The 26736-nt window shown below is 43.8% G+C and overlaps 1 protein-coding gene across 2 annotated transcripts in view; it reads left to right on the top strand.

Moving 5' to 3' along the window:
* LOC141075422 (A.superbus venom factor 1-like) overlaps positions 1–26736 on the top strand; it is a 248931-nt gene that overhangs the window by 211302 nt on the left and 10893 nt on the right. For both annotated transcript variants that reach the window (XM_073562456.1, XM_073562454.1), the window contains 7 exons: positions 2333–2423; positions 2592–2643; positions 4307–4391; positions 4472–4561; positions 12638–12743; positions 12833–12922; positions 21316–21402. In XM_073562456.1, coding sequence (XP_073418557.1) covers positions 2333–2423; positions 2592–2643; positions 4307–4391; positions 4472–4561; positions 12638–12743; positions 12833–12922; positions 21316–21402 — 601 coding nt within the window. The remainder of the gene's footprint in view (positions 1–2332; positions 2424–2591; positions 2644–4306; positions 4392–4471; positions 4562–12637; positions 12744–12832; positions 12923–21315; positions 21403–26736) is intronic.

Here is a 26736-nt window from a genome sequence, read left to right as displayed (position 1 = left end):
ATCTAAACTGCCCCAGAGCAGACCCCAAAGCAATAGGCAGCCCCCAACATATAATGACGGTGAAGCAAGATGAAAATACTAACACAGACAGAAAGATAGACTGAGCAAAGACGGGGCCCCAAAACTACCTAGATAGGAAAGGACAGGAAGGCTGCTGTCTGCAATCTGCCAAAACCCTATCAAAGACATAAGCCAACCAGCTGATATGAAAAAGGCCCTGAAGCAGCTAGGCTTCAAAAACTGAATCAGCACTCAGGTATTTTCAGAAGACAGAGCTAAATGAATTCAGCACACCCCAGCAGGGAATGGCAGAAATCAGAAAAACAAAGTAAAAACAAAGTCAAAGCACAAAAGCAAAAGGCCGAGCAGCAAACTTAGCTTTGGAGGAGCAGGAATTCAGACTGGTCTCCAAGGATCCCACAGAGAAATCACCCGCAGGGCAGAAGGGCGTCGGCAGCATTATATCCAGTCCGTAACTCCACTCAGCCAGTCACAATCATCAGCCTCAGGTGTTTGACAATCAGGCTCACTACCTTTCTTTACCAGAAGAGGGAGTTCCTCGGGCCTCAGTAATGAAGGGGAAAATGAACTCACAACAGCAGTATTGTAGTGAATGAAAACAGCAATTAAAGTGAAAAATGTTGAAGTCCAATAGTGCGACTAAGTAAGCTGTAAGAAAAAAGTCAAGAAAAGTGGGAAAAAAACAAGACAATCTTTTCCAGCTCAAGCAGCATTTCTGGTTCCTTTGACCTCACGTTAACAGAGCAGCTCTTCCTGTTTCGCTATGATCTGTGGGTGCGGTGTTACTGCTGATGCCATGCTGACTGTCAGCTTGCTCCCTGCAGGTAGGCAGTTATGCTATCAATCAGCATGACATCAGCAGTTATACCCCATCGAAATAGTTTAACAGAAGAGAAAGACCTGCTCTGTCGATATCACAGACAGCAGCAGAATCACTGGCAGGAGCGGTCCATGTCCACTCTGAACTGGGAGAGATCACCTCCTGTCAGAACAGGCAGGTAGTCAGCAATTACCTGTCAATTGAGTTCTTAGGCTGATAAGAAAAAAACCAAAGAACCTCAAAGTCCCAGATAATCCCTTTAATAGTAGTAAAAAAAATCTTATGTACCCCAAAATTGAAACAATAAAAACTTCATCACATCCTTCAAAAATCAGATCCCCACTTTGGTCCATCTTCTATCAGTGGAAATATATGTGGTTTCCACATTACCGCCAGGACAAAACCTCTTGGAAAGTGATATGGCTAACCCCTTAATTCCTCCCTCAAAAAATATAAAAATTCTGTGAAATTACAATCACTGCCTACATGCTCACTATGCTGTATTCAGAAGAGTCCACTTAATAGCTGATGGGAACGTGTCTCCAGAAGCACAAGCTGGGCATATGTATTGGGCACTAAATTGGCATATTTGCAAATTTCACTTTGCCACTTTTACTGCACACTTTTTTTGGGGAAAAGGTCTGTGGGTCAAAACAATAATTGCATCTGTAGATTAAGTAGTTAAAGGGCCTAGTTTCCAAAATTGGGTAACTTTTGAGGATTGTCTACTATTCAGGTACTTTAGGGTCTCTGCAATTGGTACCTGCAAATTCGTTCATTAAAATCTGTATGCCAAAAAGTCAAATGGCACTCCTTCCATCCCAAGCACTGCCATGTGCTCAGACAATAGTTTTCAATGACATCCTTACATTTGGGAGAATTTGTGTAACAAGTTGTGGTGTCCATTTTCTTCTATTGTTATTATTATTATTAAAAAGATGAAAAATTACAGGTAACAATGTATTTTTTCTTTTTCTTTTTTTATAGCCCAATGTTTTAAAATTTTGTTAGGCACCCATGGGTTCAAAATACTCACTAAACTTCTAGATGAACTATTTATAAGCCATAACAGGAGGCTGGGGCTGTACTCACTCTCTGCCATGTCCATTGCTCCTCCCAGAACAGGAAGTCACCAGAAGGCAGCGCTGCAGTTACTCACTAGTTTCTTGCATCGCCACCCCCTCTGAAGATGTTTTAGATTTTGGATGATTAACACTGTGGGTAATTTGAGGGCAGCGCTGGCACTCTGCTTCGGTCTTTACCGCCGAAGACGCCGTCAAGGGGCAGAGATAGAAGCAGTGAGTGGCATCAACATCAAACCACAACTTTTTGCACCATCGTCAAATGAACCATCATCAGGAGGCGGCGTTGGGTCAGTCCCTGCTTCTAGCACTTCCCTCATACGAGTCGTCAGCAGGAGGCCATATTAAAATAGGGTCATGTTGTCCTATCTAATTTTTAATGTTTTTATTTTACTCTATTGCTCTGTAGGCTATATCGGTTTATTATGCTCTTGTGACACAAAAAGAAAAGGGTTGCAAAAATTTTGATTTGACAGTTACGGTAAAGGACGAGCCAACTGGTAAGTGTTACGTTCTTGACTTGACACATAGAACTTTATCAGATGAGGGCGATAGTACGATGAATGACATATGTTAGACCATAGGAGCCTTAGGTAAGATTGGACATTAGTTTGCCATCTGAGTACAGATAATGCATTGTATTTGTAGATTTTTTTTCTTTTTTGCAGTTCGTAGTCCAGAAGGTGCTCTGTCTACAGTATCGGTTGAGATTTGTGTAAGGTAAGAGAAAAAAAATGGATTTATTGAAGAGCAACTGAGCTTCTTAATAAATATTAAGATATTTTAAACTTTTAAATTTTCTCAAGAGATTGCACTGTGCGCTCCTGACTCTTGAGCTGCAATGTGCTCAGCAAAGTATGGATTCAATGGAAATTCACAGAGAAGAGCACAGGTGCAGTAGAAGGACCTGAGGATGCTAACATAAGATGCGCCAAATTCAGTAAGATACAGAGCGTTTTAATGGATTTGGCTCATATTTCAGATGCCTGCAACCAATAAAAGAATTATCCTCCAGTAAGTGACTGGAATACATTTTTGTTACTTTTGTGACCTAACTTATAATATATTTGATAGGGCCACGCCCATAACTGCCTAAGCTCCACCCATATTTATAAAAAAATTGCCACCGCTAGTCACAAAATTAAGTCGTAGCTAAGATTTCTGAAAAATTTGGTGAAAATGATTTGATAAATCGGCCCCATAGACTTTCTATTGAATCTATCCTCCAATCTGTGTCTGCGCTCAGACAAGGGCTGTGCGCTCCTGCCCCCTGAGCTGTGCTTTCTCTGCAGTCTCTTGAGCCATCAGGGGTGGTCTCAGCTATACAGTTTCTTCAAACGAAGCTTTGTGCCTATGGCCTGTATTCTACATCCTGTACATTAGGGAGATGACATCTAATAGATGCGGTCTTTATTTATACACATTAGTAGGGACACCTGGTGAAAAGGTATGGAAAGGCTGACTGCGTTTTCCCCCTTGAAGAAGACAAATTTTATTGCTGTAATGCTATTCTATGTAAATTGTACCCTGCGTCTTTTGTAAATATTGTGTATCATGATGTAATGTGAATTGTGATACGTGTCGATATATGCTGTGATGCACTGTATATAGTTGAGTATAGAGTAAGTTAGGAGTTAATGGTAGAGACTAGCCCATAATGGGAGGGGCTAGTGTAAAAGAAAGTGACTGCTTCCTGCTAGGAAGTTAGATAGGGTCTGGAGTGTAGAGTGAGCAGAATAAAAGGTCCAAACTGAGCAGTGCTGCCTTGGAGGGCGACCCTGAATGAGAGGAGACTGACGAGAAGGGATAGCAAGATCCTGAGGATAAGTGACAGAGAGACCTTCTGGAGATGGGTTTTAGGAGAGGATGCCTAGCCACGAGACCTTGGGCTTGAAATGCTGAAAGGTAATGGGCCTAAACAGGAATGAGAGACTGGGACTAGTGAAGGGTCTCGAGCGGAAGTTCCAGTAGTTCAAGAAATAGGATGCTGTACAAGTAAAGGAGTCTAGTTATTCGGGACTGTAGTGTTAAAGCTGGGTTGTGGTGAAACACAGTGATTAAGTTGCCATTCAGTAAAGAGTTTATTATTGGACGGTGGTCTCTCTCATTGAGCTGTGAAACATCTGGTCCTGGCACACCAGCAACATCGGTTACATGTGGCCTGCATGGATGTAACGCCCTCACAACACAAGTCTGCACACCCAGCCAGGACCTCCACTTTCATGTAACGTTCCAGGGTGCCTCAGTCGAGTACCTCGCCCACGGCTACCGCCCTATACCATGTTACACCACACCAGCACTAGAGAGGCATGAGAAATCTGTGAATCGCCTCCTGGATGTTGTTATTACCTGTTATCCATCTCCCACTGTCATCTTTCTGTAGACATCTTAAACACAGTGATGCTGCCATGTCTATCTTGGACGTTTCCATGATGACTGGATTCACCCCTGATATTGAAAGTCTTAAGGTGAGATTACAGAATTATTATTAAATATCTTTATATTCTCTGTATGAATGAGATATAATTCATTCTCTTCTGATTCACAGCTAATGAAGGGAGTGGACAAAAATATCTCCAAATTTGAGATTAACGAGGAATCAATCACTAAGGGAACACTCATCATCTACCTTGATAAGGTATTGATTGTGGACCAAATTCTTCTCAGTAAGCCTCCGACTTCTGTTTCTGATTCATATTTACAAGATTTTTGGTCACTGGAAATATAAGCTGCCATAATAGAGGGTCTGTCAGCAGATACTGACCCTTCTGCTGAGAACTCATGCATGCTAGGCCAGGCTCACCTCCTCCCTGTCCTGTACAAAGACTGATAACACCTTTATGTACAGCTAATAGCACAGGAGCCACCATTCACAATAGGTGGTCACAGCTCACCTCCTCCTCCTCTACAATGACTGATAAGGTTGATAAAGCAGGATCCAACATTTACAACAAGTGCTAGTCACACTTCCTTCCATGACCTTCACAATGACCTTTGCACAGATCAAGCATAGCCAGGAAGCTTACAATGAGCTCCATTGCAAAATATAGACTGGAGCCTCCACCACCATGTTGGTCAGCTCACAGGCCCCTGTAGCTTTCTAAATCCTAAAAAGATATGTGTTCACTTGCCCACTACACCCCATGATTAAAAAATAAGACTACAGATAAAAAAAGGATAAACAAGATAAAGACTACCAATGACAAACTATTACCAAGTATTATGGTCACGTGGTGTCTGAATATAATCATCAACTTGTTATTCAATAAAATCCAGTATACAAGAGCAATATACCAATAATATTGCATAAAGCGATAAAAATCACCACACCATGACTGTACCCTATATTACCACCACATAGAAACCAAGTAATAGCACCATACTGATCATTATTAAATAGCACAGCACTAATAATAATAATCTATTTTTATATAGCGCTAACATATTCCGCAGCGCTTTACAGTTTGCACACATTTTCATCACTGTCCCCGATGGGGGCTCACAATCTAAATTCCCTATCAGTATGTCTTTGAAGTGTGGGAGGAAACCGGAGTACCCGGAGGAAACCCACGCAAACACAGGGAGAACATACAAACTCCTTGCAGATGTTGTCCTTGGTGGGATTCGAACCCAGGACCCCAGCGCTGCAAGGCTGCAGCTCTAACCACTGAGCCACCGTGCTGCCACGTTCTGCACTAACACTAATATGACCACATTATGGACAGGGGAGCTGTCAATCATATATAGTGTATAGTGTACAGGTAATATAGTGATTACCGGTGACATTATATACAGGAGCTCTGTATATAGTGTCAGTGTACAGGTAATACAGTGATCACTGATGGCATTATACACAGGAGCCCTAAATCTAGTATATAATGTACAAGTAATACAGTGATCACCGATGGCATTATACACAGGAGCTCTGTATATAGTGTACAGGTAATACAGTGATCACCAGTGACATTATACAAAGGAGCTCTGTGTATAGTGTATAGTGTAGAGGTATTACAGTGATCACTGGTGACATTATACACAGGAGCTCTGTATATAGTGTCAGTGTACAGGTAATACAGTGATCACTGATGGCATTATACACAGGAGCTCTGTATCTAGTGTATAGTGTAGAGGTAATACAGTGATCACCAGTGACATTATACATAAGAGCTCTGTATATAGTGTCAGTGTACAGGTAATACAGTGATCACTGATGGCATTATACACAGGAGCCCTAAATCTAGCATATAATGTACAAGTAATACAGTGATCTCCGATGGCATTATACACAGGAGCTCTGTATATAGTGTCAGTGTACAGGTAATACAGTGATCACTGATGGCATTATACACAGGAGCTCTGTGTATAGTGTAGAGGTAATACAGTGATCACCATTGACATTATACACAGGAGCTCTGTATATAGTGTATAGTGTAGAGGTAATACAGTGATCACCAGTGACATTATACACAGGCGCTCTGTATATAGTGTCAGTGTACAGGTAAAAGAGTGATTACCAGTGACATTATACACAGGTGCTCTGTATATAGTGTCAGTGTACAGGTAAAAGAGTGATTACCAGTGACATTATACACAGGAGCTCTGTATATAGTGTCAGTGTACAGGTAATACAGTGATCACTGATGGCATTATACACAAGAGCTCTGTATATAGTGTACAGTGTAGAGGTAATACAGCGATCACCAGTGACATTATACATAGGAGCTCTGTATATAGTGTATAGTGTAGAGGTAATACAGTGATCACCAGTGACATTATACACAAGAGCTCTGTATATAGTGTCAGTGTACAGGTAAAAGAGTGATTACCAGTGACATTATACACAGGAGCTCTGTATATAGTGTCAGTGTACAGGTAATGCAGTGATCACCAGTGACATTACAAACAGCTCTGTATATAGTGTCAGTGTACAGGTAATGCAGTGATCACCAGTGACATTATACACAGGAGCTCTGTATATAGTGTATAGTGTAGAGGTAATACAGTGATCACCAGTGACATTATACACAGGAGCTCTGTATATAGTGTCAGTGTACAGGTAATACAGTGATCACTGATGCAATTATACACAGGAGCTCTGTATATAGTGTATAGTGTAGAGGTAATACAGCGATCACCAGTGACATTATACATAGAAGCTCTGTATATAGTGTATAGTGTTGAGGTAAAACAGTGATTACCAGTGACATTATACACAGGAGCTCTGTATATAGTGTCAGTGTACAGGTAGTGCAGCGATCACCAGTGACATTATACACAGAAGCTCTGTATATACGGTAGTGTCAGTGTACAGGTAATACAATGATCACCGGTGACATTTTACACAGGAGCCCTATATATAGTGTATAGTGTACAGGTAATACAGTTTTCACCAGTGACATTATACACAGGAGCTCTGTATACAGTGTACAGGTAATACCGGGATCACGAGTGACATTTTACACAGGAACTCTGTATATAGTGTCAGTGTACAGGTAATAAACTGACCACCATTGATATTATTCACAGGAGCTCTGTATATAGTTCACTTTACAGATAATACACTGATCACCAGTGATTTTATTTACAGGACCTCTGTATATATTTTATAGTGTACATGTAATACACTGCCCACCAATGACATTATATACAAAGCTCTGTAGATAATATAAGTGTATATAATACAGGTAAATCCAGTGACCTAACAGTAATGCATCCAAATGAGGTAATTCAATTACCGTTTTCTTCTTCATTCGGCACAGACAACTGTGACTTTTTCCAGCCAGGACTCTTCTCTGCATATAGAAACACACATAACCTTTTATTTTTTCCTCCCCTTCACCCAAGAACCATACCTTTTTTTTTTCTCAACATAGCTAAGGGAATGCTTGCTTTTTGGGATTATTAGTAAAAAAATTGATTATGTAATTCAAAAGTATCATGTGATCTACTGAAATGCAGAGAAAAAAAGTGTTGCAAAGCAGCAGAAAAAATTGCAATTCTGCAATTGTTTTTTTTAGATTTTTTCCTTGCAGCGTTCATTATTCAGTAAAAATGACCTGGAAATATGATTTTCTTGGCCAGTACAAAACATGCATTATGTTTTTTATGTAAATAGTGGAAAAAAAATTGGAAATTTGTAAAAAGATAAAAATTTTGTTTGTGTTGTCATTGTCCTTTTTTCTCATTATATCAATCATCAATTGGGTTAAAGAATTCTATATTTTGATATATCAGGCTTTTAGGCTTTTACAGATATTACAGACTTGGGGATACCACATATGAGTATTTAAAAAAAAATATATACCGTATATTTAATTTTAATAGGAAAAGGGGTATTGATTCAAACATTTTCTTATTTTTAAAAACTGTTTTTTTTTTACTGTATATTTTGTTTCCTTATGGAACTTGAGCCTACGATTGTTTCTCAATCATACTATATACACATGTGGCCAAAATTGTTGGTTCCCCTCGTTTAATGACAGAAAAACCCACAATGGTGACCGAAATAACTTGAATCTGACAAAAGTAATAACTTAAAAATCTATAGAACTGAACAAATGAAAGTCAGACATTGCTTTTCAACCAGGCTCCCACAGAATTTTTTTAAAAATAAAACTCATGAAATTGGCCTGGACAGAAATGATGGTTCGCTTAACTTAATATTTTATTGCACAATCTTATGAGGCAATCACTGCAATCAAATGATTCCTGTAACTGTCAATGAGACTTCTGCTCCTCTCGACAGGTATTTTGGTTCACTCCTCAAGAGCAAACTGCTCCAGGTGTCTCGTGTTTGAAGGTTGCCTTTTCCAGACGGCATGTTTCAGCTCTTTCCAAAGATGCTCAATAGGATTTAGGTCATGGCTCATAGAAGGCCACTTCAGAATAGTCCAGTGTTTTCCTCTTAGCCATTCTTGGGTGTTTTTAGCTGTGTGTTTTGGGTCATTATCCTGTTGCAAGACCCATGACCTGCAACTGAGACCAAGCTTTCTGACACTGGGCAGCAGATTTCTCTCTAGAATCCCTTGATAGACTTGAGATTTCATTGTACCCTGCACAGATTCAAGACACCCTGTGTCAGATACAGCAAAGCAGCCCCAGAACATAACAGAGCCTCCTCTTTACCTCCTCCTTTTACCTTTAACATGTTGTTTGTCTATAATTTTCTTTCTAATCTCCTGAGACAACTTTCCTTCACTTCCTCTGGTCTATGTTGAGTGTGATACACACCATGTTACCAAACAGCACAGTGAGTATCTATAGCCTCTATACAGGCCACTCACTGATTCCAAAATTGTAAACACCTGTAATGCTAATTAGTGGACGCACCACGATTTAACATGTCCCTTTTGTCACATTATTTTCAGGGGTAACATCATTTCTTTCCAGGCCTATTTCATTAGTTTTATTTTTTTTAAATTCTGTGGAAGCATGGAGTCACGCTGGCGCCTTGGCAGGTTGGCGTGAGCAAGGGGGTTGTGGACCCACTGTGCCACAAACCAGACTACTCTGGAAGGGGCATGACTAGGACAGCTACCTCCGTCTTCTCTGGAGCCTCTGATGGTGAGGTCAGGCTTGGGCTGCAGGTAGCTGCCAGGTGCCACTCCAGGGTGGTGTCTGGCTGTAGCTGCTGATCCCACTGGGGAACAGGACGCTAGGACAGGTGTGACTGACAGACAGGCAGATGAGCACGGCAGGCACGGTTGGTACTCTGGCAGGTGAGCTCGGCTGAGACACTGGCAGGTGGGCACGGCTGAGACACTCGCAGGTGAGCACAGTTGAGACACTGGCAGGCGGACATGGCAGAGACACTGGCAGGCAGGCACGTCTGAGACACAGGGACATGGGCAGGAAGGAGTGGTGTATGGAATAGGTAGCGACCTGTTCACACAGGAGGTGCAGGAACGGGTACTGGCAGGAAGGAGTGGAGTATGAAGGAACAGGTTTGGACCTGTTCACACTGGAGGAGAACTGCAAGGCTGCGGAGAGAAGCTGCAGTTAGCAGCAAGAGGTTCTGCAGCAGCAGTAGCAGGACAAAGCAGAACCGCAAGGGTGCGGAGCGCAGGCAGAGCCGCAAGGGTGTGAAGCACAGGTAGAGCCGCAAGGGTGCAGAGCACTAGCAGAGCCGCCAGAGTGCAGAGCACAGGCGGACAGAGAGGACACAAGGATAGACACTTCAGGGAAAGGAGCCACAGACAAGGAGACTGACTGACAGAGGTAGTGTTAGAATGGATGGTCTGGAGCTGGAGACTCCAGGAGTGGACCCTCTGGACCGTGGCACCGAGGGGCCCCGGGCGAACTGCCAGGTGGGACCGACCCCTATACAGGGACCGTTAGGAGCAAGTCCAGGGGTTCGGGTACCACAGCAGCCTGTACCGAGAGGGGCGGCTCACAGGAGACACGGGTGAGTATGTCTGAAGAACGGTACTGGGTACTAGGAACACCAAGAGTGTACACGGAAGTGCGCTAACTACAGGATAGTGCGAGACAGGTAGCCGTCAACACGTATGGCGTATAGCGAGTAATACGTCCGGAGGTAAATAAAGCAGGACGCATGCAAGGAGCACGACAGAGTACTGAATGGAGCAGCAGTCGTGCCAGGAGGTGTAACAGAGCACAGGAACAGAGTGAGTACCAGGAGGCACGACAGAGCAAGGGACAGAGGACAGGATACTAGAGTGCGCCAGGGGGCACAACTGAGCATGAAGCAGCGTGAAAGTTCAGAGCGAGTGCTAGGAGAACAATAGAATACCGGACAGAGCAGAGGACCTGAGAACAGTGCACAGCCAGGCTGGGACAAAGCAGACCCAGCCAGGAAGCACAACAATAATCAGGCACCTCCCATAGGGGAAGGTAGCCTAATATAGCACATGACCATGACAGGTTCCGGGTCAGATCCTAGCCAGAAAGCACATGACCACTACAGCTTCCGGGTCAGGTCCTCCATTACCATAGAGAGGACCGACCCGGGGACAGCACTGACAGGTGTGCGCAAGCGCAAACGTGACATGGAGGAGGAGCCCCGGGGACGAGAGCTGCACGTGCACACCAAACGGGAGCTCCTGAGGGACCGCCGTACTTGAGGGAGAGACGTCGGGACCGAAGCCCCGCCTCCTGGTGAGCGCGGCATAACAGGTAGGACTGAGTTCAGACAAGGTAACGGTACAAGACAAGGTACAGGAACAAAGACACAGAGACCTGGATATACTGCCTCCTGGAGGGCAGCGAGGACAAGTATGAGACAAGGCAAGGAACAATAGCACAGGGACCAGGATTTTCTGCCTCCTGGAAGGCGGCAAGACAGGCACAGACACAGGATTAGTAATCAAGCCTCCAGAGAAGGCAAAACACAGGACAGGACCTGGCAACTCAGCAGCAAGACATTAACTGAGTTAAGACACTGCACAGGCAGCTACCACCAGGTGGAGCTGCCCTAAATACTATAAGAATCTTGGTAATTGGCCAGGGACACATTAGACATGTGCACCCTGATTACATAAGAACCAGAGAATTCTGGCACCGCCCCCCTATGCACACAGCCAGGAAGCATGCAGAGAGCAGGCAGGAAGCAAGAGGCACACAGCATGGAGCCGGTAGCAGACAGAAGTCACAGCATGGCCAGGAGCAGTGAGTAGGTTGGTGTGTGGGGGATGGGAGGCCATGCAGTGATGCCGGCAGGGTTGTTACACATGGTTGAAAAGCAATGTCTGACATTCATTTAATCATTTTCATAGATTTTTAGTTTATTATTACTTTTGTCAGATTCAAATTAAATTATCACCATTGTGGGTTTTTCTGTCTTTAAGCGAGGGGTACCAACAATTTTGACCACGTGTGTACAGTATAGCAATACCAAAGTATTTCTGTAAATAATAAAAAATCATTAACTTGTATAAAAGCTAGCTACGGGATGGCTTTCATAGGAATACCATTATGACAGGCACAGGAGTCTTCAACAAACCACCAGTCATCATGACAATCCATTGAGGCCCATGGCTTACAATAAGAAAAGTGGGCCAAATGCTGTGAATGCCGCTGTCACAGCGGGCAGAGCTTCTTTCCAACTCTGAATGTTACAGGCAGATGATGGCAGCCATCATTTCCTGGCAAAGATGCAGGCTCAGTCTCTAAGGGTGCATCAAAGATAGGGAGTAAAGATATGATGTACCATTGCGATATACTGTATGTCGCATTTGTCCCCTGCAATACTAAAATTTCTCTTTGTTCCCCCATTCATGTGTAATGTCTGTCTTTGTGCTCAAATACAACAGTAATTCTTTGGCCACCATCCTGTAATAATGACTCCAGTCCATATCGTGGCACCTTTCTTCATTAATGTCCCCCATCCTGGTCCACATTCTGTGTTAATATCGCCTGCCCTGAGCACCATCCTGTAATAATGGCCCTAGTCCTATAATAATGTAACGTTTCATGGCACCTTTCTTCACTAATGTCACCTATCCTGGCCCACATTCTGTATTAATGTCCCCTGTCCTGGCCACCATCCTTTAATAATTGCTCCAGTCCTCTAATAATGTACTATATCCTGGCACCTATCTTCACTAATGTCCCCCATCCTGGCCCACATTCTGTATTACTGTCCCCTCTCCTAGCCACCATCTTATATTAAGTTTCCCCCCCATCCTAACGCTCTTCTGAAAAAACAAAAAAGTTCTTTGGTGCTATCTTTACATTTTTTTCTCCCTTTGTACAGATCCCACACACAAAAGAGGAATGCATCAAATTCAATGTCCATCAGATGTTTAACGTTGACCGCATCCAACCGGCGTCTGTCACTGTTTATGACTATTACAGCCCCGGTAGGTAATAAAAAAGATTTCTGTTATATGTGAGCATTCAATATTTGAAAATTCATATCTTACATAGTTTACTTGTCTCGCCTTTGTAGAAAACCGCTGCACTAAATTCTACCATGTGGATAAGGACAGCGAGTTATTGGGCATGATCTGTCAGAAGGATGTGTGCCAGTGTGCGGAGGGTAAGTCACCAGACCTACTGTTGTGCCAAATAAGACATGATAGAAGCAACGGGGAAAAGGACTAAAATTATCCATCCCACATAGAATCATAGAATGTTAGAGTTGGAAGGGACCTTCAGGGTCATCATGTCCAATCCCCTGCTCCATGCAGGAGTCACTAAACCATCTCAGAGAGATGTCTTTCCAGCCTCTGTGTGAAGACTTCCATTGAAGGAGAACTCACCACCAGCCTGCTTCACTCATTGATCATCCTCACTGTCAAAAAGTTTTTTTCTAATCTGTGTCTCCTCCCATTCAGTTTCATCCCATCCCACAAATGAGGTATGTATTCATTACCAAGAACACAAGATGGATGTCCATGCACTAATCAAATTATCAAAGCGTTTAAGAACAAGACTTGACACATTACCTTTATAAGTTATTATTATTTATTGTTATAGCGCCATTTATTCCATGGCGCTTTACATGTGAGGAGGGGTATACATAATAAAAACAAGTACAGTAATCTTAAACAATACAAGTCACGACTGGTACAGGAGGAGAGAGGACCCTGCCCGCGAGGGCTCACAATCTACAAGGGATGGGGGAGGATACAGTAGGCGAGTGTAGAGCTGGTCGTGCAGCGGTTTGGTGGATCGGTGGTTACTGCAGGTTGTAGGCTTGTCAGAAGAGGTGGGTCTTCAGGCTCTTTTTGAAGGTTTCCATGGTAGGTGAGAGTCTGATATGTTGAGGTAGAGAGTTCCAGAGTAGGGGGGATGCGCAGGAGAAATCTTGTATGCGATTGTGGGAAGAAAAGATAAGAGGGTAGTATAGAAGGAGATCTTGTGAGGATCGGAGGTTGCGTGCAGGTAACTACCTGGAGACGAGGTCACAGATGTATGGAGTAGACAGGTTGTGGATGGCTTTGTATGTCATGGTTAGGGTTTTGAACTTAAGTCTTTGGGTAATAGGGAGCCAGTGCAGGGTTTGACAGAGGGGAGAGGCAGGGGAACAGCTGGGCGACAGGTGGATTAGTCGGGCAGCAGAGTTTAGAATAGATTGGAGAGGTGCGAGAGTGTTAGAGGGGAGGCCACAGAGCAGGAGGTTGCAGTAGTCAAGGCGGGAGATGAGGAGGGCATGGACTAGGGTTTTTGCAGATTCTTGGTTGAGGAATATACGAATCCGGGAAATATTTTTGAGTTGAAGTTGGCAGGAAGTGGAAAGGGCTTGGATATGTGGTTTTAGGCAATACATGGAGCCGCACGCTCCGCTCCCAAGTGCCGGCGGCAGTGTCGGGTATTAACATGCTAGACTCGGCCGTATTCCTCGCATGTGTGATCCTGGCCTTAAGGAGAGATCAGTTTCAAGCATTACCCTGAGGCAGCAAGCTTGTGGGACTGGGGAGAGTTGGCAGCCATTTACGTACTTTAATGGATAGGTCTGTTAGGGGGGTCGAGTGAGATTATCTGCGATGCTCCACACTGTATTAGGCTGGTTTCACATTAGCGCTTTTTTAGCGCACGCACGGCCGGGGGTAGCTCCGCCCCTGAGCCGGCTCTCTGCCCGGCGTGTCCAAAAAGTTTGATTTTGGCGCGCACGGCGCACCGTCAAAAGTGCGCAGCGCAGGTCAAAGCGCAACTAGCGCACGGCCTGCGCACGATCTGCGCACCCTATGCTAAAGATAGGGTGCGCCGATCGCAGGCGCCGCTGTGCGCTAGGAGGCGGCGCTACAAGCAAGGGGCGGGCACGCCGGGCAGAGAGCCGGCTCGGGGGTGGAGCTACCCCCGGCCGTGCGTGCGCTTAAAAAGCGCTAATGTGAAACCAGCCTTATTGAGACACCAAAAAACACAGAGTAAAAAGTCCATTAAAAAATTAGTATATAGCTTTCTTCAATAAATATTACAAGACAGATATATAAACACATACATTTATACATATAGAGACAAGTTCAAGTAGAGGGCTCAAGTGATAAAAGGCTAGCTCATCCTACAAAGTGTATGGTGGACATGGAAAATGACCCACGAAAAGGTATCGTAATAATAAAAAATGTCAATAATAAAGTGCCAGAGCTTCAGCATTTAATATAGTCCTAACACAATGCATTGTATCACTGGAAAAAGTACTATTGATCTAATTTATGTGTCTCATATAATTAAAAAAAAAATCAGTTATAAGGGAAATTCCCAACCAGTTCAATAATGCATGTGTTCAGGATGCAGTACATGATTTGAGTTCTTACCTGCGATCTAAGGCTGGTTTCACATTTGCGTCTGTGTGCGCAGCATTTTATCCGCATAGAGCCACATGCATCATGCGTACATATATTTAACATGGTGTACGCAGAGACCTGCGTTTGCATGTGTCATTTGGCGGTTTGCGATGGGGCACGGCTAACGCAACATGTTGCATTTTTTGTGGCAGCAAAAATACGCCAAATATGCGCAACCATGCGCATGCGGATGAGTGCGTAAAAAAACAACGCATTACTGTCTATGGGAACGCATGTGTACGCAAGGACATGCGTACGCATGCGTAATTCAGAATGAGCAGGTCCAGGAAATGGTTTCATCCACCCCCAAAACAAAGCTGTATATAAAAGGAAGCATGGAAACTGCAAGGCTATTACTTTCAAGACTCTGGATCTGACAACAACACTGGCTATGTAAGTATAGAACCTTTGAAAATGTCTGTCTCTCACACTGTAGTCTGTACTTTGTACTAATTATTTTTTCTGTTCCATTTAGACTGGCTGTCTCCTGGTGCTGGCGTCTTTCCTGGTGCTGCCGTGCTGGTGAGGACAACACTGTCTATGTAAGTATACTGTAGAAGCTTTGAAAATGTCTGTCTCTAATTTTTTTCTGTTCCTTTTAGACTGATTGTCTCCTGGTGCTGGCGTCTCTCCTGGTGCTGCCATTTGTCCTGGTGCTGCTGTCCTGGTGAGGACAACACTGTCTATGTAAGTATAGAAGCTTTAAAATGTCTGTCTAAATTTTTTTCTGTTCCTTTTAGACTGGTTGTCTCCTGGTGCTGCTGTCTGTCCTGGTGCTGCTGTCTCTCCTAGTGCTGCCATCTGTACTGGTGCTGCCATCTGTCCCTGTCCTGTTCTGACTGCTATGCTGTTGGACTACTGCCTGTAATGTAAGTATTGGTATCCATTGTTTATTTATTTCTTTTTTTTTTAGCTACATTGTGTTTGGCTCTTAACAAGTTTAATTATTGTTATCTTTTTTTTCTGTAGTGTTTCACTTGACTGCTGCATGCTCTTCAAACATGTCCTCAAGTGAAGAACTGACTTTTTCCCAGGGTGGACCTGACAAAAATTATGCAATCACATTTGCTATACTGATTGGTATGTAGTGAATGGCAATACTATACCTGTGTTAAATCATGTACTTTATTTACAGCTACCTTCCACTGATGAAGAGCAAGAGCAGTCGAGTGGAAAAGACTCTTCCCAGGGTTGTCGGGCTCATGTGTCTCAGGAGGAAAGACGGGGTGTAAGTATTCTTTTCATCAGAGTTGTAATTGATTTTTTTTCAGTTTTACTTAAAATTGTTTTTTTTTAATTTGATCTATAGGTTCCACAATGGGAAGAAGCCAAACAGGACATTGACAAGATCAACTCATTATCCTTGTGCAAGAGCGAGTACCGTTGTGGGACAAATGTGATCGTCCACACTCCGACACAGTTGTGATTCGATGACTCTGGGAAGAAGTGGCCAGATCGCTATTGCATAATTGGGACCGTGCCACGCCACGTACCTGGAATGATTTTTGTAAGTATTGCAATGTAGTGTGACGCGCCAGTGAAACTGTAAATGTAGGTGCATTATTTTACAATTAATTTTTTCCATTTTTTCCCCCTTCACAGTGAAGAGAATAAGAGTCCGTTGGCACTTCAAGAAGGACATGAGACAGGAGAACCAGGTTAAAAGTGGCGCTGCTCAAAGGATAATAAGAAAATACAAATACCACCGTAACCTTGCTTTTCTGACGCCTGCACTTGCTCAGCGAATGTGAGTATCTTTTGTGCTGTCTTACTATTATTTAAACTTTTTTTTTACTAATGTTTTTCTTTTATTTTCACCACAGAAACTGGATTATCCTCTGTTGAAACTGCCCCTCATCGACCAGACAACAAACAGATGCAGTCCCAATCATCCACCAGCGATATAGCAACCAGTCAGGCCTCACAGGCTGAGGAACAGGCAGCTGCTGGTCCATCAGGTTTCCCCTCTCCCAGCCCTCTGCCTCTGCTTTGGTTGAGTCTTCTAGTCAGTGGCAGAGGGCATGGGAGAGGTCACTCATTCCCAAGTTTATGCACTTAAGCTCAGTCTTCTAGGATGGGATTAAGGTGCTTGGTGACAGACAGAAGAGTGGATTCAATCATGTGAACACACTTATACAGGATGTCAACAAATGCCTTGACTGCCTGGAAGCTGTCCTTGAGAGATCAGCGCAACATTTTTTTTCAGCAATAGAGCGGGAAGTGTCGGAAAACCTTACGCCTCAGTTCCAGCTCAACGTCATACAGGCCTGCCAGGCTGCTTACAGCCACTCATTGCAGCAGCAGCAGTCCCAAAGCTACAATCCACAGGCAAGAGGATATTACCAACAGCCGAACATATACTTTACAACTCCAACAGCACCGAACTATCCTCCGCCACCACCGCCTCCAGTTCAGAGATCCACCATTCTCCCAAGTTCATCATCCCTGCAGCCAGCAGCATCCACCAAGCTCCAAAGTTCATCATCCCTGCAGCCAGCAGCATCCACCACACTCCCAAGTTCAGCAGCCCTGCAGCTACCGGCATCCACCATGCTCCCAAGGTCAGCAGCACACCAGAAGACTGCTACAGAGGTCACCACTAACACCCAGGACGAAGACCCGGAGGCAAAAAACCCTGCCAAAATTGGACCCACCACCTCCACCCTCACCTAGCAATGTGTCTCTGTTGTCAAATGTGTCACTACCTTCCTTGCATCTGTACCTTCCAGTTTGTCTAACCATTCTCATGATTCCATCCATGATCCAATCCTTCAATTTGTTGCCCCTTCCCCTGTAATCGCTTCCTCAACAGCTACCACCCAATCCTCACAGCTCCACACCCCTAAGGTCCATGCCATCTCATCCTCAGAAAGACCCTGATCCTAAACCCAATTTTTTTGATAAATAAAATGTTTATTTTCTTTGCAATATCTGTGTTTTCTTTGTCTCTTTAAGCGCCGACACCGCAAACACACGCAAACACACGTGTGCATTGTATTGTTGAGGGAACTTGTAACGGGTTTTTTACTACAGGTATTTTATTATTTAATTCTGCAAACCTTACAGGTACATATTAACATTACAGGTACATTTTAACATTACAGGTGCATTTTACTTAGCGGCTTAAACTATTCCGTCTTGCCATGCCACACGTCCATTATCAGAAACAAAGTATGCAGCAAACTTATCCCTCATCTGGGCAACTTCTACTGTAGTTCTCAGAGGGTGATCTTGGTAATTATGCAATGTAACAGGTTCCTCAGGTTCTAAGTTGGGTCACTCTTTTGCAAGTATGAAATTGTGCACAACACACGCTTTCACAACCTCATCAGTTGTCTCAATTTTTAAATTCATGGCTGTTCCCAAAATGCGCCATTTATAATACAGCAAGTCAAAGACACACTCCACAGTTCTTTGTGCCCTTGTCAGTCAGTAGTTGAAAATCCATTTGGTGTGATTTAAGTCCCTACTTGAGTAAGGTTTTAGGAGGTTAGCACACATTTGAAAGACCTCATCCCCAACCACAACAAATGTCATTGGTGGTCCTTCAGTGTTCGGAAGAGGTTGTGGCTGTGGAAAATTGAAATTATTATGATATAAATGTTGGCCCATGTCAGAGTTTTTGAAACTCTGATAGTCATTTCCTCATCCAAATAAGGCAACATCCACAGCAATAAATCAACATTCAGCATCTGCAATCGCCATGAGAGCAGTCGAAAATTATTTTTTGTAATTAAAATACTCTGTTCCATTTCCAGCGGGTTTCATAATCCGAATGTGTTTGCCATCCACAGCCCCCACGCAATTAGGAAAATCACAAATGTCCAAGAATTTCTAAGCATTTTCCAGCCAGAGTTCATTTATGTGTTGGGGGAGGAATTATTGATGCAGAACGTCACATAAAGCACAGCAGGTGTCTCCAACAATCCCAGAAAGGGTGGACACTCCAATCTGGAACTGGAAATGGAGAGATGATACGGTCTCTCCGGTAGCCAGGAATCTGCTGAACAGAAAATGGAAAAAAAAAATTAATACCTGGGTTTTCTCACAATAATACTATGAACATGTGTTTGTTTTTCACAATTACGTACCTCAGGGTCACCAACATACGTTCCTCAGCAGGAATTGCTCGCCGGAGTTGTGTGCTATGCTTGGTGAAGGATCCTCGGACACGTTGCAGCAATCATCTAAACTCCGTTCCGACATCCTCGTGTAGTCAAAAAACTTCTGAGGGTTTGCACGCAGCTCAGTATACAAAGAGTGGTAGGCTCCACGGCTCTCTCGGAGTTCAAGGATGGGGTGTTGCCAGTAGCGTCGACGACATCTTTGCAGTCTTTGTCTTCTTATTTCTTATTGACAAGCAAAAACAAAGGCAACAGCCAATTTCAATTGTAAATCCAGATTATCATAGAAGCTGTCCATGTCAAGATCCATCTTGCAGCTGGATACAGCAGCCAAAGACGAGGATTTCCTCAGTGCAGTGTGTCTATATATATAGAAATGCCATGAAGCATGCCCATTGGGTGTCTTATGTCAAGGAAAAGCTACGAATATCGAATGCATGCGCATAAACAACGCAGACGCATGCAAAAACACATGCAAACACATGCACTCGCAGCGTTTTTTTCTGTCATGCATAAACGCTTCGTATGTGTCACGTGCCCCGTCCTGAGTGACACGGCCAGCAGGAAGGGTAACTGATACAACAGGACGCGGCACGTGTAATTCTCCTATGTGACGCAGCCTGTGGGCCGGTAGCTAATACAATAAGACAAGGGAATAGGAGAAACCTGGGTAACAATAACAATGGTGGGCCCTGCGATAGGGAACGGGGGGTTGGAGACCTCCTGCACTCCCCTGAGTCAGTGTCTCTACACTCCTAACGTTCCCTAGACCGGTTCCACACCGAGAGCCGCTCGGGATACCTTTTAACCCTAGCTCGCCCTGCACCTAAACCCTCACTAGTGAATTGGTCGGTGCGGAAACTAATCCCACCACTGCACTAAACACACATAAGGAAAAGTGACCAAACAGGGGAAACACCACTTAGCTTTGCTCTGTTGATTACGCTCCTAGCAACAGAGCCCACCACCTGTGTGCATCTTTTCCTCCGACCGGGTCCAACACCATAGTGCAGCCTTGGAGCAACCAGAGTCCACCACCTCCATGCAGCTGTCCAGAGACAGAGTCCAACAAATGAGTCCAGCTTTTCTGCCAATGAGTCCAGCATTTTGAGTCCAGCTTTCCAGCAACCGAGTCCAGTATCGTGAGTGCATTTCTACACTGCAACTGCCACTCCACCAAGCCATGCAGGCACTCCTTGCTGACACCATCACTGCGACTCCACCAATCCATGCCAGCCCTCCTTGCAGACACCATAGCTGCCACTCTAGGACTCTCTCTGAGCTGCCCGGGACTCTCCTTCAGCTCCATCCTTCACCCAGGCTTGCTTGCAAATGAGGCACTCACAATATCACCAACAGTGATTAACACATCTGATACTCTTTTATAGAGCAAACACACCTGTTACATAATCACGTGCACAAACTAAGGTAACCAGAGTGCAATGACCCTAATGGCCACCGCGGGAAAACTAACTGAAATCACCACAGTACAATGACCCTAATGGCCACCGGGGGCAAAACCACCTTTGGCACACAGCCAAAGGAAAAAAAAGGATACTTTGTGCATTTACTCTGTTAGATCCCACCTGGATCATGACAGTATGCATGTGTTTGCATGAGGATGATACGCTGCGGACTCAAATGCAAATGTGAACCTAGGCTAACACCAGCATGAGTCTGTCGGCAGTTGACTGGCGTATTGGCTGTTGTTAAGGGGTTAATAACCTCATTAATAGCAGAAAAGGCTGGAAGTGTGGGGATTTCTGCACATGGCGCTCATAATTGAAGTTGAACAAAACAAAAGGTTTTCCATTTTTTTTCATCATTTGCATTTCATTAGCATGTCTATCCATCCTGTGATTTTGATAATTCCATGACTGTTCTTTATTGTTGTAATTTTTATTGTTGAGGAGCTCACAAGGTGGAGAATATCAGCATCTGTTGTGCTGCTTGAAGGGACGTAAGAGAAATCGCATCATCGTAGCCTCCTGCCATGGTTTTCTTTGGATTTTGTCTTTTAGGGAATTGTTTCCTGCAGCAACAACTGAAGGATGGAATTAATGCCATAGTACGACTCCAGAAATTATGTGAAGCAGGAGTTGACTACGGTGAGGACCACGTTCTTTCATATTAACATACAAATATCTGCCCATTCTCTAAAGATTTAGCAGATTGCAAGTTTCACTTAGCGATTGAAAACCGGCTTTACTGACTTCTAATAAGTCTTGTTTTACATTTTGAGGTCACTAGTTGTCCTGTTGTTGGATACAAGTTTTATAGGTCACCTCTCTATTAATCCCTTCCTGGTGTGGCCAATTTGTATTTTTGCAATTTTGTTTTTTTCCACCCTTCTTTTAAAAGCCATGATTTTTTTTTATCGCCAGTTGAGGGTTTGTTTTTTAACAGGAGAACTTGTAGTTTTGATTGTCACCATTCACCAGTGGTGTGAGAATGGTGAAAAGAATGTTATTCCACCATTGTTTTTTAATTGATGGTGTTCATTGTGCAGTAAAAAATGATTTTGCAACTTCAAATACAGCGATACTAAACGCGCAGAGTTTTTTGGGGTTTAAGGGCTGAAAACAAAGTAGGATGTTTGTAAAAACTGAAAAAAAGTCTTCTGTGGCCATTTTCTCATATCCATTTTTTTCAATTTGTCCACTGATGGGCCTGTTCAAGGGCTCGTTTTTTACGTGGTGAGCTGACATTTATAATAATTCCAATGTGTGGTATATACAGTGGGGCAAAAAAGTATTTAGTCAGTCAGCAATAGTGCAAGTTCCACCACTTAAAAAGATGAGAGGCGTCTGTAATTTACATCATAGGTAGACCTCAACTATGGGAGACAAACTGAGAAAAAAAAATCCAGAAAATCACACTGTCTGTTTTTTTTTCATTTTATTTGCATATTATGGTGGAAAATAAGTATTTGGTCAGAAACAAAATTTCATCTCAATACTTTGTGATATATCCTTTGTTGGCAATGACAGAGGTCAAACGTTTTCTGTAAGTCTTCACAAGGTTGCCACACACTGTTGTTGGTATGTTGGCCCATTCCTCCATGCAGATCTCCTCTAGAGCAGTGTTGTTTTTGGCTTTTCGCTTGGCAACACGGACTTTCAACTCCCTCCAAAGGTTTTCTATAGGGTTGAGATCTGGAGACTGGCTAGGCCACTCCAGGACCTTGAAATGCTTCTTACGAAGCCACTCCTTCGTTGCCCTGGCGGTGTGCTTTGGATCATTGTCATGTTGAAAGACCCAGCCACGTTTCATCTTCAATGCCCTTGCTGATGGAAGGAGGTTTGCACTCAAAATCTCACGATACATGGCCCCATTCATTCTTTCATGTACCCGGATCAGTCGTCCTGGCCCCTTTGCAGAGAAACAGCCCCAAAGCATGATGTTTCCACCACCATGCTTTACAGTAGGTATGGTGTTTGATGGGTGCAACTCAGTATTCTTTTTCCTCCAAACACGACAAGTTGTGTTTCTACCAAACAGTTCCAGTTTGGTTTCATCAGACCATAGGACATTCTCCCAAAACTCCTCTGGATCATCCAAATGCTCTCTAGCAAACTTCAGACAGGCCCGGACATGTACAGGCTTAAGCAGTGGGACACGTCTGGCACTCCAGGATCTGAGTCCATGGTGGCGTATTGTGTTACTTATGGTAGGCCTTGTTACATTGGTCCCAGCTCTCTGCAGTTCATTCACTAGGTCCCCCCGCGTGGTTCTGGGATTTTTGCTCACCGTTCTTGTGATCATTCTGACCCCACGGGGTGGGATTTTGCGTGGAGCACCAGATCGAGGGAGATTATCAGTGGTCTAGTATGTCTTCCATTTTCTAATTATTGCTCCCACAGTTGATTTCTTCACTCCAAGCTGGTTGGCTATTGCAGATTCAGTCTTCCCAGCCTGGTGCAGGGCTACAATTTTGTTTCTGGTGTCCTTTGACAGCTCTTTGGTCTTCACCATAGTGGAGTTTGGAGTCAGACTGTTTGAGGGTGTGCACAGGTGTCTTTTTATACTGATAACAAGCTTAAACAGGTGCCATTACTACAGGTAATGAGTGGAGGAAAGAGGAGACTCTTAAAGAAGAAGTTACAGGTCTGTGAGAGCCAGAAATCTTGATTGCTTGTTTCTGACCAAATACTTATTTTCCACCATAATATGCAAATAAAATGAAAAAAAAACAGACAATGTGATTTTCTGGATTTTTTTTTCTCAGTTTGTCTCCCATAGTTGAGGTCTACCTATGATGTAAATTACAGACGCCTCTCATCTTTTTAAGTGGTGGAACTTGCACTATTGCTGACTGACTAAATACTTTTTTGCCCCACTGTACATAATTATCATGTCACGGGGCGACTGGCAATCGGGCGGTCACAAAACCAAAAAGACAAACAAGGGGACACCGGGGACAGAATTACAACAGTGGGCCCTGCAACAGGGAATGGGGGAATGGACACCTCCTGCACTCCCCTAAGATGGAGCCCTGAACTCTCCTCACGTTCCCTATACAGGTTCTTTCAACCTGTCGCCGACCAGGATACCTTGGTCCCTCACTTGCCCTGCACCTATCCCTTACTGGGGAACTGGCAAGTGCGGACACTGGTCCCACCGCTGTACTAATAAGACACCAAGGAAAATAACAGACAGGGAAAAACAAACAATACTTAGCTTGCTCTGCAGTCATGCACCGGACCGCAGAGTAAGGCACCCGAACTCAGCTTCCAGCAGGAAAACCACTGCTCCAGATCAGCTGCAAACACCACTACTCAAGATAGCTTGTCTCTTCAGAAAGGTTGGCTTCCAAATGACCTGTTATTACCAACAGGGAGCTGCAGCAGCTGATGACCTTTTATAGGAAGGAGGGGGGAGGTCACCACCTGCTGACTAATTAAACATGTAATAACACCAGTGGCCAGCAGGGAGGGAAAACCCCAGAAGCAGAGTCACTAAACTGGTAGTAACACCAGCAGTCACCGGGGGGCAAAAACCCATATTAACCCCCGAGGGCTTGAAAGGAAAAAGGTTTCTATAAGAGAATCCAGACTCTGCCACATATCCAAAAATGGATCGTGACATATCACTTCTCATTGGATTTTTTTAGGTAAGTGTGGCATCCCTAAATCCAATTCTGTGGTTTCATTATTTTCCACTGTATGGATTAATCAATTTTAGATTTTGAAAAAATGGACGATTATTGATGTGGCAATACCAAAGTTTATTTATATCTTTATTTTTAATGGGAGGGGATTTCATATCAAATCTCTGTGGTCCCAAGCAGATTCTGGCTGCTTAGCACAGGCAGAATTTGCCATGGCTAGTGTAGGCAGGGCCGGTTTTAGGCAAAGTGGGGCCCTAGGCAAAGTTTAACATGGGGCCCCAAATGCTAACATATTACACATCATACAAGCATTTCGATTGTATTTACATGCGCTTAGTTCAGGCCGCTAAATGATCGACAAAATTGAAGAAGCCGTTCAATACTTGTTTCCCGGCCTCTTTCCACCATCTGAGAAAGAATGTTGGGGACAGAACGATCACTAATGGATCACTAAGGGTGTGTGTACATGTTGCAGTTTTTGCTGCGGATCCGCAGCGGATTTGGTCCTGTGGATCCGAAGCAGTTTCGATGCGGTTTACAGTACCATGTAATCCTATGGAAAACCAAATCCGCCGTGCACATACTGTGGAAAATTCCACACAGATTTGCTGCGGTCTATTTTCCGCAGCATGTTACTTCTTTTTTGCGAAACCGCAGCTGCAGTGTACGTTCCGGGACATACAAATCAATCAATCTCTCTCTCATCCGCACTGCCAAACCTCACTAGATCCTGCATCAAATCCGCTGTATACATTCTAGAAATCCGCAGGAAAAATGCATGTGTTTTACCTTGCGGTTTCTGCCAAGAGATATGGATTCTCTGCAGAAAATGCCGCAGACTAATCCGCAACGTGTGCACACACCCTAACAGATCACCATACAGTATCATGTTATCAGCAGCACATCTACAGTTTACACCCCATAGTCCTCCATATGATATAATCTGCCCCATAGTCCTCCATATAGTATAATACACTCCTCAGTCCTCCATATAGTATAATACACTCCTCATAGCTCTCCATATATTAAAATACACTGCTCAGTCCTCCATACAGTATAATACACTCCTCATAGTTCTCCATATAGTACAATGCACCGCCATAGTCACCCATGTAGTACATTTCACTTCCCATAGCATAATGCACCCCATAGTTCTTCATATAATGTATTCCCCATAGTCCTCGATACAGTATGATGCAGCCCACATATAGTATAATGCAGCCACCCCACAGAGTATAATGCAGCCCCGCCATAGAATATAATGTAACCCCCATAGAATATAATGCAGCCCCTCTCATAGTATAATGCAGCCACCCATTAGAGAATAATGCAGCTACCCCAGAGTATAATGCAGCCACTCCACAGAATATACTGTAACCCCCCATAGAATATAATTCAGTCCCACCCCCCATATAGTATAATGCAGCCCCTCCATAGAATATATGGCAACCCCCTCATAGGATATAATGCAGCCCCTTATATAGTATAATGTAGCCCCTCCATAGAATACAATGCAGCCCTCCTCATATAGTATAATGCAGCCCCCATTGAATATAATAAATATAATACAGCCCCCCATAGAATATAATGTAGCCCCAAATAGAATATAATACAGCCCACCTCCCCATAGAATATAATGTAGCCCACCAATTATATAACACAGCCTCCCCCTATAGAATATAATGTAAAATGTACCCCCCATGGTATATAACACAGCCGTATAGTATATAACCCGTATAGTATATATACATGGTATACAGCCCAGCCCACCATGGTATACAGCCCAGCCCACCATGGTATACAGCACAGCATGGTATATAGCCCACCATGGAATACAGGCAGTATACCATGCTGGACTGTATACCATGCTGGGCTGTATAATACAGCCCAGCATGGTAAACAGTCCACCATGGTATAATACAGCCCAGCATGGTATATTACAGCCCAGCATGGTATCAAACCCCCCAGAATGGTATAATACAGCCCAGCATGGTCTAATACAGCCCAGCATGGTATATAGCCCCCCCAGAATGGTATAATACAGCCCAGCATGGTATATAGCCCCCCAGAATGGTACAATACAGCACAGCACGGTATAATACAGCCCAGCATGGTATATAGCCCCCCTAGAATGGTGTAATACAGCCCAGCATGGTATATAGCCCCCCAAAATGGTATAATACGACCCAGCATGGTATATAGCACCCCAGCATGGTATATAGACCCTCAGAATGGTGTGATACAGCCCAGCATGGTATATAGCCCCCCCAGCATGGTATGATACAGCCAAGCATGGTATATAGCCCCCCAGAATGGTATAAAACACCCCAGC

Source organism: Dendrobates tinctorius, unplaced genomic scaffold (assembly GCF_039654945.1).
Source record: "Dendrobates tinctorius isolate UK_male_01 unplaced genomic scaffold, ASM3965494v1 ptg000351l, whole genome shotgun sequence".
Classification (NCBI taxonomy): Eukaryota; Metazoa; Chordata; class Amphibia; order Anura; family Dendrobatidae; genus Dendrobates; species Dendrobates tinctorius.
The sequence above is the reverse complement of the archived record's forward strand: the minus strand, read 5'-3'. Positions and strand labels throughout refer to the sequence as shown.